Here is a 16315-nt window from a genome sequence, read left to right as displayed (position 1 = left end):
GTAGAATGAAATGCTAAATTGAGTTGAAATCACAGGTGAAAGATAGAGAACCAAGGTTTGTATCTTTGATAAATGTCCCGGTATAACTCAGATTATAAACAGTGACATCATCAAATCCAGTCCTGGGGGGAAACCAAGTGCCTTGTAGCCTTAGAGCAGTCTGAACTGGCAGGACGGCTGTAGGACGGAGCTTGGCTAGTGGCCAGTAACCATTGTTTGTGCTGAGAGGATCAAGGTGCCCAGCTGTCTTCAGATGAAGTTGAGGACCAGCTAGGATTCTGGTACTGTCCAGATGCTCCCTGAAGAGCTGTTTGTCAGCAGAGGTCTCTGGAAAATGCTGTAGGTTCTTTTAAGCTATGGGCATTTTCAGTGTGCTCAGTGTCCGGACAGGCCAAGCTCAGGTGACTTCCTGGGTGAGAAGGGGCAGCTTGCTGTCCTCCCATCTCCCATCATGCTACACAGTACATTTTGGGAACTATTCCAAAGCTATGAAATGCAAGTCACAATTGCTGTTTGCTTAGAAAACTAGTCTTCAAAAGAGATTTTATTGTTTGAGAAAGAAATGAAGTGGGTCTTTTTGATGTGTTTCCCCAGAAACATGGGAATCAGATGGAATGCCTCCCCTTTATATAAGTTCACATGGAGCACTGTATCCATTTGATTGTTAATGTTTTTTATTATTACTATTTGATTAAAAGATTTCTACAGTTCCATAGACTAAAGTTTACTGCTTCAGGTCCTATTCCCCATTAGACTCTTGTGCGTTAGGACAGGATTGGTCTTTTAAATGTCAGGGTTGACATTTTTCCAGACTCAAGAAATCTAGACTCACCATTGCCATCACACCTGGGTCACTCTTGTCACACGTGGGTATCCATAAAGCACAAACATCGCAGGTTCAGAGAGGCTCAAGTCAGATAATAGGTCTTTTCATTTACTGGGCTGTGAGGTGCGTTTCTCTGGTCTTTCTCTCACTGCGGTTATGTACCTTGTCCTTTCAAATGGATGAGAGCAGAAACCTTGGGAAGTAAACTTCAGGATTTGCAGCACAGTGGTTCTCTCTTCATTTACATGTTCCTCAGATTACTTTGACTTAAAATTGGCCAAGTAGGGAGAGAAGAAAGGATCTCTAAGCAAGCTTAGTAGACATCAAACAACTAACTTGGCTTTGAAGCCCAGGATCATCAGAGCCAAAGGTTTTCTTTCTTTCTTTCTTTTTCCAGGATCCATAAAATCTATTACAGATATGCAGTAAATGCCTCAGACAAGAGTCTTATCATAATAGGGAAAAATGCGATTTTCTGTTTTATTTTTCCTTTGTTTACTCTTTCAGTCTATAATCATCTGTGGAGCTTCTGAGATGACAAGTGGCTTTTTTAAGCTGTTTCTGTGTGTTGTGTGTTTCATTACCCAATGTAGAGTACAGTATTTTGCATTCACAAAGTATAAGGTGCATGCACTGTTAGGCTGTGTCTATACCAGCTCCCAGATCCCAAGAAGGCACATATACATACACATATAAATATTTTAGGAAGGTCAAGGCTCACTCATGTTAATTTCTCCTCTGTGAAATTAGCCTAAAATATAACAGGCAAGTTCCCTCAGAGTCCAGACTCCTGGATTAAGTTCTGGCATCTGTGTATCATTTGGTTTTAAGTGTAATGGGCACGGTCCCCCAAAAAGGCTCTTGTGGACCACTGAATGCTTCTCACAGTGCTGTCCATCATCTCTCAGGAGATGATGGGCAGCTTTGGAACGGGCTGCTCACTTCCTGTCTGGGTGATCTGGATGGAGTGTAGCCCCGAAGCTAGGCCCTGCTGGCGCCGAGAGCACAGAGACTGCTCTAGCATGCCTTCACTGAATGCTTGTGTAGACACAGCCTAAGAGAGAGTGACCTCCTAAGTGTAACTTTGACTTTCTCTCCCCAATTAGAAGAAGATAGTGTTTTTGATGAATCTGATATTCATGACACACCTACTGGACCCTGCAATAAAGAGTCTCAAACTTTTTTTGCAAGATTGAAAAGGCTAGGCGGCAGCAAAATGGTGAAATACCAGCCGGTTGGGATGAATGTTCAGAGAAGTATGATTTTTTCCTCTTAGTACTTTTATGCAGAAATGTTGTACTCTACTGTTTGTGCGGGGTGAAATCTTAATTTCATTACGTTACTACATATTTTGATATTGTTGATTTATATATCTATGTATACACCAACAGTATATATATATATCCATACATTTATATATATACGTGAGTTGACAGTTATGTCATTAATGTCATGATTGTCTTCAAGGGCCGTTGCTTGATTTGATTTGTTGCAAAATGTTTGCTTCTCTTCCACACAATTTGAATACATGTTCCTAGATCTACCTCAGCCAAAAACAAAACAAAACAAAACAAGGCAAAATAAATAATACTCAAAAAAAAAAAAAAACCCAACCAACTCACCAACCAACCAAACAAACAAACAAAACAAAACAAAAAAAACCCAAGTTCCCCTCTCATGCCTAATGATTGTCAGGGCTGAGGAGCTATTTCAAAGAGTGATTTTTGGAAATTCGATCTTAAACCTCTACTTGGGTTTCTCTCGTACCCAAGTCTTCCAGTTTCTGATATCAGAATGAATCTTACAAAAACGTGGCCAGAAAGTCGGCTTTCCCTTCTGGTAGAGCTGGGATTATAATTACAATTTGTGCCAGTTATGTTCCCAAGTCTGAGGGGAAAATGATAAACTCTCAAGGGAAGTAGTACTAGCTCTTTCTGTTTTAATCAGGTGAAATAGAACTGGCCGACTGTAGAGACACGGGTCCGTTACAAGACAGCGTTCTACACTGTGTGAGAGAAGAAAGCATTCAGAAAAAAAAGCTACGCTCTTTAAAACAAAAATCTCTTGATATAGGGAATGCAGACTCCCTCTTGTTTACGTTAGATGAACATCGTAGGAAATCCTGCATAGATCGCTGTGACATAGATAAGCCTCCTGCCCAAGCTGCTTATATCACCCAACGGCAAAACGACCACCATGGGCGTTCTAGACAGAATTCTGCTACGAGGCCGGACAGTGCTGAAATCCCCAAGAATCCAGCGACTGAAGGTTTTCAAGAAACACGGAGGCCTGTGATACCAGAGGTTAGGTTGAACTGCATGGAGACTTTTGAAGTGAGAGTCGACTCCCCAGGAAAGCCTGCTCCTAAAGAGGATTTAGATCTGATAGATCTGTCCTCAGACTCAACATCTGGGCCAGAGAAACACTCTCTACTCTCAACATCTGACAGTGACTCTCTCGTATTCGAGCCCCTCCCACCTCTCAGAATAGTAGAAAGTGATGAGGAAGAAGAGATGATGAACCAAGGGAATGATGGTCTCTTGGATAAAAATGCTGCCTCCTCACCCTCCATCCCCAGCCAGCCCTCCATTCTCAGCCTAAGCATAACTCCTCTTGTGCAGGTGAGTGTAGAGGACTGTTCCAAAGACTTTTCTTCCAAGGACTCAGGAAATCACCAGTCAGCGAGCAATGAAGACACTACCAACACAGCTCTGGATGACCTCACAGACTCTGAAGAGCTGTCAAAGTCAGAGGAGCTGCGAGAGTGTTCCTCTTGTAGTCCGCTAACTCTTAAGCAAAAAAGAGACCTCCTTCAGAAGTCATCCGCTGTCCCTGAGATGTCAGTGGACTATAACCCTGACTCCAGCCCGGCTGAAGAAAAGTCAGGGCAGATACCAACAGCGGGGGCCAAAACTGTGTTCCTCCAAGTTCCCGAAGATGCCGAGAATCCAACAGAAGGTGAGAAGCCCAACACCAGTGCTGAGTCGGACACGGATCAGAACCCTGAAAAGAAGGTGGAGGAGGATGGAGCCGAGGAATCAGAATTTAAGATTCAGATCGTCCCCAGGCAGAGGAAACAAAGGAAGATTGCTGTCAGCGCTATCCAGAGAGAATACCTGGACATCTCCTTCAACATTCTAGACAAACTGGGTGACCAGAAGGATCCAGGTAAGCCTGCATCTCTTCTTTCAGACCTCAGGTTTGGTTTTGACACAAAATATGCACCAAACTGAAAATCTTATAATGTCAGCTTTGACATTATAACTGCCTCATAACCACTCAGAATCCATCTTGCTCACCACAATGTGCTGGATTCGGATGAGGCTGTACCGGCTCCATCAGTGTTTCGTGTTTGTTGTTTTTGGTTTTTACTATCAATCTTGACTGTTCTGGGCAATAAGAGGCAGTAAATCATTGATACCCAGATATTTCAAAACTAAGTTTGGCTTTCCTAAAGTAACAGAAGAAATCAGTTTTGCATTGTTTTTGCTTTCCTTTTTGCCTCTCTTGTTATGATTTGCTTTTTGTTTCTGTGTTAAAACGCTTCTCACAAACAACCTGGGAAGGTTATTCCATCTTACACTTCCAGGTCAAAATCCATCATTGAGGGAAGTTGAGGGAAGTTGAGGTCTCTCAGAAGCAGAGACCATGGAAGGGCTTCCTGAGTTAATGGTTCATTTTCAGCTACCTTTGTTAGACAGCCCAGGCCCACTTTCCTCAGGCAGCCACTGCCCAGAGTGGGTGGAGTCCTCTGACGTCAATTAATAACTAAGAAAATACTCTCACAGGCATACCCACAGGCCGATCTGACAGAAGCAATTCCTCAGTTAATATTAAGTGGTAATTCCTCTTCCCAGGTATGCCATGTAAAGTTGGCAACCAAACACTGCTGTTTACAGCAGTGAATGGTGTGGTCCAGATGTAGGCTAAATGAACTGATTGTCATTGTTTAGGGGTGACAGCAGATTGTATACACTGACCACAAACAGTAGGAACCCCAAGTTACCAGTTACAATCTAGACCCTGATTCTCCAGGCTCCTCTAGATGAGTCCCCACCTTCAAGTGTTCATTCTCTATATTTTCTTTGAGGGACCATTTCTAAGAAGATTTTTTTTTAAAGGGGCTTTCAGATGCTCACCTCACTCATCTCAAATTCACCTCCTGTCATTCTTTAACACTGGTGGGAGTGATTCCTCCTTCTCTTCTGAGTAATGATGTTGATTAAAGGACCTGAGAAAAAATGGAGTTGGCTAGCTACAGTTATTTCATTCTATTCAGAAACCAGAGACCGTGGAGATTTGGCTCTGGGATACCTTGGAGGCGACCTCAAACCCAGCCTGTGGAATCTGAGGCTCATGCTAGGCACCTTCCCTAGGTGACACAGCCAAGCAGAGGCAATGCTGGGTGATCCTCCTCATTCTAGTCCTGCTTCTCCCAATAGTTGACCCAAAGCAGCTCCTTAGAAAAATACTTAGATCCCTTTATTTGCACCACCTTTGTAAGGGTTTCTAGCTCTTCTCTAGTCCTAGGACTCAACAGTTTATCTCAGAGTGAGAATCAGTGTTTTTGGACAGGGTCATTTTCTAGCCAGGCATGGGTAGGGTCCTGTCAGGAGAGTTTAACCAGCTAAGAAGGTTTTGAGGAAAACTTGGACATCTTTATCTTATTTGGAGCCAGGAAGATTGTTGCATTTGAGTAAAACACAGAATTGGCCCACGTTAGGAGTGTATGGAACCTGTGAGGTTTGTATGTGTATGATCAACAAACAGGCTATAGGTGAAGTGTGGGACATGTTACTCTGTGCACATTTTTATCTTCTTTACTTATCCTTATATTTAATTGTTCTTGAAGATACAAAGGGGGAATTGGCGTGTGCATGTGTTCATACATTGGATCCCAGAACAAGAGAAAAGTGTATGAAGACAATTAAGTTTTTATAGTGTGTATTGCCCAGTCAGTTAGCTCTTTAGACTCCATTTCCTACAGGCACACCCATCTGTCCCTTTCCCTGCTGGGAACACTGGAAAAGAGGAGGAGCCACATAATCAGTACATGACTCAAGTTTCCATTCTATCAGCAGGAGCAGGAGAGGTCCAGACGCCCACCCTCCCTTTTCCTCCCAGACTGGCAGTTTCTGACGGTCTCAGTTGCTAATTGCCTAGAAAACAGGGCTCACCTCTGCTGGCATGAGTCCCAGTGGGAGGACCACGGGCTGGGTTCCTCTTCAACTGCCTCACTAGATTTCTCTTTCTTCTCAAGTGATTTCTCAACATGTAATAATTTATTCACCTTTATACATACCCCCCCATCAAGTCAAATCAAAGTTTCTCGAAGCAATAATTTTTGTCTTGTTTGTTTTCTGATTCTATCCTAAGTGACTAAGACAGGGCCAGAACACATGGCTAGAGGAGGAGTCACTGCCTTTTCTGCACACAACTCTAGAAATCTGAGTGCAGATGGGTTGAAAACGTGTGTGCGGTTCTTAACAAATGTTTGCCCTAAACTGTATATAGAGGAAAGGTTTCAGAAAATGATTGAGAGCGGAGGAAAGGTCGCATAGCCTAAAGAATTTGCCCAAACTTGGTCATCAATCACAGCCATCCAGTACTGTTTCTTTAAGGGTAAAGGTACATCAAAGATTTAAGTACACACACCCCAGACTCCAAAAGTCACAGTAATCCTTCAGTGGATTCTTGGACATTAACTTCACTTTCCTCGTTATATGTTATCAACGGGCCATGATGCATGGCTGTAAATAAGGGCGGGAGAGGTGATTTTGTAACCTTTCTGATTATAGAGAAACAATCCCTAACCCTTTTATCTTGGTGACTAAAGCAATTGCAGGTGCCTACTCCCTATGAAGCATGTTGGGGAAATGTTACCATGAAGCTATTGGCAAGAGTTGGTAGAGGGCCTGGGTTCGGTTCCCAGCACCTATATCATGTGGCTCATAGCCACCTGCAGCTCCAGCTCCAGCTGACCCAGTATCCTCTTCTGGCCTCTTTAGGTACCTGCACATCCATGCACATGCACACTCTCTCACACACACATGCAAGGACACACACAGGCAGGGCGGGGCATAAACAGACAGGTCCATGGAGCTCCTCAGCCAGCCAACCCAGCTGAATCTCTGAGTTCCAGGTTCAGTGAGAGACCCCTGTCTCAGAAAAAAAGTAGAGAGTGATCAAGCCGTGCACACGGCCACATGAACATGTACACACAGAGCACGGAACGTTATTAAGATGGCAACCACACGTATCAGAGAGACCTCTGAGGATGAAAAGTACATGTTCCAAAGCCATTGCCCCCAAACTTTTGCCCCAGACCCTGTTCTGGGACCTTTTATATCTGACACCTTCCTCGGTTTAATGTCCATCCAGTGTCAGGAGCAGCACACATTGATTATAAAATATTGTGGATTGCTCTGTGGCAAGAAGAAGCAGTTGGCATCGGGAAAGAGATGAGCTGGTATATTTTTCGGTTTGTAGTCATGGAAACCCATGTTGGCAACTCTGAGCCAGCAAGAGGCTCAGTGTGCTCACTGTGTGGTGCCGCTGTAAAGAACCGAGGTTTGATGTGACAGTCTTTTCAGGATGTCTGAGAGGGCACTCTGCAGTTCCCTGGAACCGTGTGAGAGGCCTTATTTCCAGTATTGATCGATTAAGAAGATGATATTATATATTATATACAGAAACTACTTCACACTAGAGAGGACATTTATTCAATAGGAGCATTTGTGTCCCTCTAAGGCAGTGGTTCTGAATCCGTGGGTTGCAACCCCTTTGAGTGGTACATATCAGACAGCCCGTGTATCGGACATTTACATTACGATTTATAACAGGAGAAAAATTAAAGTTATGAGGTAGCGATGAAATGATTTTAAGGTTGGGAGTGACCACAACATGAGGAATTGTATTAAAGGTTGCATCATTAGGAAGGTTGAGAACCATCGCTTGAAAGAAATTGAGACTCTCACTTAATACTGTTTATTTCATGGACACAGGTCCTGCTCTTAAATTGCTGCCAGTTTATAGACAAGTAAGTAAATAGTAACATTATAGTGTGATGACTTTGGAAACAGTGAAGGCAAATGTTCCATAATAAGGTCACCTGATCACGTTTTTGTTTTTGTTTTGTTTTGGAGGGAAACAGAATTCTGGAAGCCTCCTTGGGTGTGAAATATACTATTGAAGATTGAGATATAAATGAAGAATAGGAAGCTTTCAGACAGAGGTGGATAGAGAGAACAGAATATTAACCTATGATTAGGTATTAGATGAAAAGCGACAAGTAGGGAAGGGTGAAGTGCCTGGCTTAGCGCTCACTAGCACTGTGGACAGCTTGGAGCTATGCAAACCTCCCTCTCTAAGGACATCACTGCACGTGCAGAATGTGATGGGGCAGCAGTCCTCTGCAGGACTTTGAAGCCAGCCTGTATATAACCTCTCCAAGGTAATCCCTAGGGGCAGAAAGCGCACGGAGATTTGGATGGTTGTGGTAGACACTAGGGAAAAAGGCTCAGAAAGGCCCTTAAGTCCATTGTGCCACAGGCCTTAACTTTAATCAGTATTTCCATTTGCAGATCCCTCTGCTAAAGGACTTTCAACATTGGAGATGCCACGGGAGTCCTCCTCTGCCCCTACGTTAGAAGCAGGCGCACCCGAGACAGGCAGCCACTCATCAGTATCAAGTAAGCGTTCCTCAGAGATGGTTTCTGTGTGTGTGTGGATTTTAGAACGTGACCTATATATATTGCCTTCAATTTTGTTAACCCTCCTACTTTAGAAAATGCCTCGTTAGCTTCCTCATTGATGCAGTGGTATATGGTCTATGGAAGTCCAGAGGCCAGTACGGCCTGCTTTAGTTTATACCTCAGTGTTGGATTTTTCATAGGGGGGCACTGATTGTCTAAGAACCCTAATTTATGAAAGGATAAATGCAGAATTTCATCATTCAATGAAGTAAGCATTACTACTAGCCTGACATAGAATGTAGAACCAGTCATGTGACACGTGTAAAACCTTGTTCATGGCAAAAGACATGGGCCTTGATTTAATCAGAATCACTTCTATTGTGAAAACAGCTTTATCTGAGTTATTCTAAAATACATGCATCATTACCCTATAGGCATGACTGAATCTGCTCCTGTTAGGCTGAAAAATAAAAAAAGGGCACAGCACGTTATTACAAAGTCTACACAAGGCCAGTGTTCTGAAACTTCCCTCTGCTGTTGGGTGCTAGGTTTTGACCATAAGAAGCTTGAGTTCCATTGTCATTCCATCAGGGTGTCTACTCAGCTCAGTGGAAGTCAAGAGATTTTCAGCGAGGGAAGTTCTTGAAGGAATGAGTGTTGCAGACGAAAGTGTACTCTCTGGAAACCTTTGTCTCATGTCCTGATAAATTTATGCCTCATAGGGATGCTGCCTGAAGAGTTAGTGCATGTTCATTTGGCCGTCTTTTGAAGGGTGGATGGTCCAAAAAGCCAGAGAAAGATCATAGTGTAAACGCTGGACTGGCTTCATGGAGAAGAATCATTGTCAGCCTTTATCCATTTGTGCATTCTTTCATTCATTATTCATCCATTATTCCACGATTATCTGGTGGAGGCCCGGTATTGTGCTGGTCATTGGGGATCAAACGTGAATGAATAGGACCCCTCTTTTCCCCAGGGAGGGCAAAGTCTCTTAATAGTGACCATAAATACCACTTATTTGATTCTCTTCCTACATCAACACCATGGTGAGTAGTTCATAAATAGCGTGATCTAGAGCCAGTCCTTACATAAGCACTGCATGGCAGATGGAGGAAAAAGGCTGAGTGGCTTGCCTAAGTCACAGAGCCACCGAGTGATAGAAATAGAAACTGATGTGTGGTCTGAGAGATGTACTTTACTATTCCACATGGTCTTTGAAAAATTTTAAATTATAATACTGTAAAAATTGTAATAAATAGTTTCCAAGTGACCGATGTTTGGCCTTTGGTTTCAAAATGGAATGGCTAGTCTAAAGCTAAGTGCTTTTGTTTTAAAATCATGAAGAATGTTTGATAATTTGACCAAAAAAAAAATCACAGTTGCATCTTTTCTCTTCCTCCTTTGCATTAGTCCTCTTTAAAAACAAAAAGACACTTAGAACTCTAAGTAGCATGGTTTGAAATGGTCAGAATTTCCAGTGTTGAGCACTGGGGTCAAGAGGGTCAGGACCCCATAGCCATGACTGAGTCTAGCCTTTTCTGGGGTGAGCTCTGGATTCCATTCCCAGGACTGAAAACAAAACAAAACAAAAAAACAGAACTAAGAATGGAGAAATTACCTCAACTCTAGGTCATTTACACCCTTGCTTTGATTGAGTCTAGTAGAGGATACTTAATTTTTAATTGTTTAAATACCTTAAAAAGTTTTCTGTTGTTAGCTGGGGATGTAGTTTAGCAGGAAGGAGCTTGCCTAATGCGAGCAAGGCTTTGGGTTCAAAACCCAGTGCTGAAGAAAAAAAAAAAATTCTGCTTTTGAATTTTTCTTAACATTTTTACCTTTCAAGTGAGTTGCAAACTTGTAAAGTTCACCAGTAAAGAAACAAATCAGTGATATTCAATATTCAGTAGATTAGCTATTTCCACAAATGTGGCGGATATGGGCTCCAAGACACGTGAATCCCACCACATTCCTCTCTTGCACAAGTTGCCAGTTGATTGTTTTCTGACTAACCACAGCATCACCACTGCATATCAAGCAGCATGCTGACCACAGCAGAAAAGATGTCACAGATGGTTTTGCTTCACGCCTACTCGCTGCCTGTTATTGACTGTGACACCTCTGTTTCAGGGATGTCCAGGGGCAATCTAGTGGTCATTGATCTCTGCACTCCTTTCTAGGTTGTGTAGTTCATCAGCTTTGCCTTCTGAACTTGTCCTTTCAAGGGAGCCGGGTGGGGGAATCCAAGTTGTCACCATCCGGGTGCTTGGGGTTGGGTCTGCAGCCATCTTGGTGAGGCCGAACGCCCACACCGCACGGCTGCATAACTGAGTGTCTCACAGGAGTTAAGGTGAGGGTGGCTTTCAGTCAGCAGGCAACTGGCAGTGTGCTTTTTGTTGTTTCTGGTTTGGAAGTGCTTACAGCTTTCCATCGCTGAGTCCTATTGGGGCATTATTGCAGGACAAAAACATTTCTCGTTGTTTTCTCAAACAAAAAGCATACTTGTGGAATGATATTTAATTCACATTTTCCAAAAGATAGACAGGGCTCTCAACTAGCCTGGAAACGGTGCGGCCTTTGAAGTCAGTATGTTTCGGTGTACTTTGGTTGCTTTTTGATTCAATTCAAGGTAGCATTGTTTGTTTTGAATCCTTCTTAGGATGTGGCAGAGCATAAAAGTAAAAAAAAAAAAAAAAAAGCCAACACAAATAATTACAGTGCATTCATTGGTAACTGAGTATGTGTGTTTAGCGGATCAACACTAAGGAGCAAGCACCACTGTTGCCTCTACCACAGAGATACCTCAAACGACGGAAGAAGGCTTTAGCTTTTTCACTTGATTAGGAGCGCGTAATTTACCGAAGGTTACAAGTAGCTAACAAAGACTCAATTAAGATTTGTGTGGATGTGCAGAGCCTGTGTGTGCGATGGGAAACTTGTTCCCCCTAGTAATCATCTCCTCATTTCCTTCGTATAGCTCAGTATAGGCAGATGAAAAGGGGATCCCTGGGAGTTCTGACAATGAGCCAGTTAATGAAGCGACAGCTGGAGCATCAGTCTAGCGCCCCCCATAACATCAGCAGCTGGGACACTGGTGGGTCAAGCTTTTTCTTCTTGTTTGCCTCTCAGATTAGCTAATGCCACTTTCTCTGTGTCTTTGGTTAAAATAGTTAATTTTTTTTTAAGAAAAAAAAAAACTAGAAGTAATTAACATCTGCTCAGATTTCCCACGTGCTCTAGAGCAACGCCGTCTAAAGGAACTCGGTCTCTGTCTAGGCTGATCCTCGGTCAAGGCTGGTCCTTGCCTAGGCTGCTCCCATCCAGGCATGCCCAACTCTTTTTTTTCTTAAGACCCAGATTTCAGTTCTCAGGTTATTTGTCTGGGGAGGAGGGGTGGAGCTGTGATTTTATGCTGCAAAGTTTTAAAAGCACCAGATTATCAATATCCTCTTTCATAAAATATAAAGTACTGATGTTAGTGACTATTTAATAGCAAATTTTGGCTCGGCAATGACAAAAATGATGCAGGCAGGTTTGGGAATGGGTTGTGTATGTTAGCCATCAGGGTCACCAGGCTGTAGCCACACACCCTCATGTTCATAAGCCAGAACTGCACCTAGCCTGCTGTACAGTGAGAGCGACAGCCATGGCACAGCTGTTTTCAATATGGCTGCTTTGCATTTCCTAACCCTTATCACATCTCCTGTGTGTGCTGCTTTCTCAGCTCATAGAACTGCAGCGGTCCCCCTTTCGGTGCCTGCCTTTCCTTAGTTTTTTTTTTTTCTTCTTAAATTAAATGGGTCATTTAAGGTATGAGATTATATACACAAAAGCACCTTAAAGTGTGCGTACACTATGAACATTTAAGGGCTGATGACTGCCACATGCTGTGTGAGTGCACTTTAGTACCTTGTGTTACTATTTTCTGGCTTCAATTAGGAGATTGTTTTTAATATTCTTCATATGATGCAGAATCACGGTGTGCACACAAGCCAAGCTCTTCGAGCTGCTCTGCAAATTATACTTGCCTTTATTTGTTGCCCTTCAAGAAGAGGACCACATGCCACACCCAGCCCCTTATGGAGTAACAGACAGCTTCAATCTCCTGGACCTAGAAGAGTGTCTGGTGGGCCAAAGGTTTAGTGTTTTCTTCACCTAATGGCATGCAGGACCGAGCAAGGAGTAGCCAAGAGGCAACAGACAAGAGAGAAAAGGGAAAGACACTGACTCTCCCTCCACCCCCAAGAATGTATTTGGTTTGAATGCTGTCTTCCTTCTCTGCACGTGCCATGGAGGACCGTCCTTCCTCAGCAGAGCGCCTCAGCCATGTAGCCTGGTGCTCAAGCTGAGCAGGGAACGCTGTTGTAGCGCCATCTGTGGCTCGACCTGAGCCATTCTAGAGTCTCACTACAGCTACAACCTCGTTGGATTAAGTAGAGTTACGATAACGTTAACTGACCTCAATTTCTGATCTGAATGTTACCCTACAAAACCCTCCATGAAGCCACATCACCCATTTAGCCACATTTTTTTTCACTTCTCAATCAGACTTCATGGTGCTCGTCTTCTTGGTTTCACACGTAAGATTCCATGTTGTCGGGATTTCTTTTGCTGAAGTTTCCTGGGGCTTTTTTTTTTTATTATTATTATTTTCTACCCCCAACATGGTTCTGTAGTCTCTAAGTCCTTTAATGAGTTTTGTCTCATTATTCTTAAGTTCTTTGTTTGTTTGTTTTGTTTTGGACACCGGATCTTTCTTTGTTACCCAGGCTGCTCTTGAACTTCTGGGCTCCAGTGGTCTTTTTGCCTCAGCCTCCTACAACTGAGCCTACATTACCCCTGGGTCCAGTGTTCTCTCGTTCATACCTGAGCCCAGCAGAAAAGTCTGTGAATGTGCAGTGTGATGTTAGGTGACAAGTTGCTTTGAACCACACGCATTGATCGGCGATGCTCTAGTTTCCACCAAGAGCAGCTACGGTCAGGCAGGCGTGCTGAGAAAGCTTAAGCAGGGTCCTGGTAAATTCTTCTCAGCATGAGCCTGCTCATTCAGGGAAAGTCCCGTCTCTTCTCCATTGTGCACATCTCCTGTGTGACCATTACCTAAGTGTTGTTCCATTTCTGCTCCTTATTCTTGTTCTCCATCCCTCAGCCAAATCCCTATCATTTTCTCTATCTGGTCCTTGAGTTTTCTGTATGAACTGTCATACCGTTACCCCAGAGTATCATTGACATATTTATCGATTTGCATAAAACACTTTTCCCTGGCCGTGGCACTGGCCCTTCATTTCATGTCAGGATTTGCACCCTTTTGAAATAGAGTGAGAATAGAATTCTAAAAAATTAGTTTTAAAATTCTCTACTATTTTCAGGTGCAGTTCATTTAACTGAGTGACAGGTTTGTAACAAAGCCTTGAATAACCCCTCCCACAAGTTTAATCTTTATGTTAATAAGGTAATCATGACTGAAAACAAACAAACAAAAAACGGTCCCATGTGATGGTTTGCTGTATCAGTTGTGCTGCGACTTGTATCAAACTGACCACACTGAAGACTGACATGCTCTCTTTGTCCACAGAACAGATACAGCCCGGGAAACGCCAGTGTAATGTGCCAACGTGCCTAAACCCTGACCTGGAGGGACAGCCGCTGAGAACAAGAGGTTGGTTGAGTCCCAGAGTCTCAGACGTGTAGAACTGAAGGACTGTGTATCCCTCAAGGAGCCACAGAGCAGGTGCCAAAACCTCTTCCTCTGCAGCTCCACGTAGTTCCAACCTGCAAAACACCTTCTGGGCCAGGAAACGCAGCAGCTCATCCTGGAGCATGGCCCACGAAAGCCCTGCCCTAGAATGTTAGGAAACGCTTGGGAGACGCCTCGGGTCTCTCATCTAACACCTCACATACTTGAAAATAGCTGCCCGTTTCTCATCCCCCTTGACTGTGTCTAGACCAGACATCCCTGGGTGCTTCAGCCTCCCTCCCAAGATGCATCAGGTTTCCATGTCACCCTATATCCTTTCCCTGAGCAGAGGTTAGATTGTCCTTATTTCTTTCTAGAATGTTGGGACCGTGTGTGAGTGACTTCTTTCACAGATATTTTGAATTATGTATTAAAAAAATACGCACTTTATTCTGCTTTGGGGGGGCAAAATGAGTATCCATCTGCACCAGGAGCATCAGAAATTTTATTTTCCGAAGTCATCCCACACATTTAGTGACATACTTAGTTTATCTTTGTTCTTAAAATTCAGAAGGCTGGTAAACCTATATTACTGCCTACAAACAAAACAAAACAACAACAAAAAACTTCTGACCACATCTCTGAGTAGTCTCTTGAATCAAGCAGACCTATGCTGCTGGCCAAACCACTCTTGCAAAGGCATGGGGAGATATCTGTGTCCAGCTTCCGGGACACTTGTAGCTCTCCTGCCGATGAGGTGAGACCCTTGTCTGTGGGGCTGAGAAAAGCTTTTGCGAGTCAGGGTGTTGAATAAATCTTTGGTGGTTGTGATCTAAGTCACCTATCAAAACCAGGGTGAATTAAAGGTGAAAGGTGGGTGCTGGGTCTCCAGACTCTTACTGCGAGCAGGAGAGTCCATCAGTGCGCCTGCGCACTGCTGTGTGCTTGGAGACGGCAGCCCTTGAGAGTCTCTCCTGTCTCCGAGATCCCCAAAGGGGCATTCCTCAAGTCTGGCTTTGGAGATGGTCCCCTCTGTATTCAAGCTTCTGGGAGCGCTCTGTTTCTGCTTCCGGTTCTGTACAGAGGCACTCTGGATGTTCTGGGAGGGAGCCAGAAGTGGCGGGCTCAGAATTGTTGCCAGGAAGCAGGGAACAAACACGGAGGCAGAGTTTAACACTGCCCACTTAGTCATGGGTTGCTTACAATGAAAGGTTGTTGAGGTCTGTGGCATCTTTTATTTATTTTAATATTCCTCATCTTCTCATATATTGCTTTCTCTTTCCACTTCAACAGCAGAATTTAGCAGCCCATTGGTTCAGCTGTAAGAACCAATCCTCAGTCAACTAACCTACTTGCTTTGATAGATGACTTCCAAAAATACCGCAGCATACTTTCTTTGTTGTCGTAGAGAAACACCACCTCATGGGGCTACTATGAAAACACCCCCCATTAGGGAAAGCCTGTTTGAAAGCTACAAAAATGCCCCAGCCCTTCCTGCTCCTTTGGTTGCAATCTTGGCTTGGAGTTGTTCCTAGTAAGATTGTGGACACATCTCCATGTATCTTCTGGGCTGATTGCTGATTTTTCTTCTGCTCTGGCATAGTCATCTTGCTTAGCATTAGGCTAGTACACCTGTCAATGGTCAAGAGTAGTGTGGAATTATACTTAAAAGCTTTGGGCTTTTGCTGTCTCTGCTCTGAGTCTGCTTATGTGTCTGCGACGCTGTGTTACATCTTCGTGGAAGTTTTGTTAACAGCCCACTTAGAGACCCCTGGGAAGGAACGCTAGCTCAGAAGCAGCTGATAAATGTGGTAGCAAGACTTGTATTCCCAACTGGGATCTTTGGAAGGTGGAGACGTCTTCAAAGAGTGTTTGAAAGTCATTGCTTCTCAGAAATGCACTTTGTAAACTTTCCCCAGGGGTGGTCTATGGTGTGGAAGCATGAACTTCAACATCATTCCCTGCCCCCAGACCACAACACTGCCCTCCACACTCACGGATTCCCACATGTATTATGTTCTAAGGTTTATATTTGTGTGTGTGTGTGTGTGTGTGTGTGTGTGTGTGTGTGTGTACATGCATGCAGGTGCCTGTAGAGGCTAGAAGAGGAGCCTGTCAGGT

General features: G+C 43.7%; 1 protein-coding gene across 5 annotated transcripts in view; it reads left to right on the top strand.

Moving 5' to 3' along the window:
* Positions 1-16315, top strand: part of Unc79 (unc-79 homolog, NALCN channel complex subunit) — a 230250-nt gene that overhangs the window by 161794 nt on the left and 52141 nt on the right. For 3 of the 5 annotated variants that reach the window (XM_055592859.1, XM_055592857.1, XM_055592856.1), the window contains 5 exons: positions 1933-2082; positions 2774-3994; positions 8410-8517; positions 11495-11611; positions 14093-14176. In XM_055592859.1, coding sequence (XP_055448834.1) covers positions 1933-2082; positions 2774-3994; positions 8410-8517; positions 11495-11611; positions 14093-14176 — 1680 coding nt within the window. The remainder of the gene's footprint in view (positions 1-1932; positions 2083-2773; positions 3995-8409; positions 8518-11494; positions 11612-14092; positions 14177-16315) is intronic. The other 2 variants (XM_055592860.1, XM_055592858.1) reach the window with 1 other exon arrangement.

This window comes from Psammomys obesus, unplaced genomic scaffold (genome assembly GCF_907164565.1).
Source record: "Psammomys obesus unplaced genomic scaffold, mPsaObe1.curated_primary_1811, whole genome shotgun sequence".
NCBI lineage: Eukaryota > Metazoa > Chordata > Mammalia > Rodentia > Muridae > Psammomys > Psammomys obesus.
This window is presented reverse-complemented; position numbering and strand designations above follow the sequence as displayed.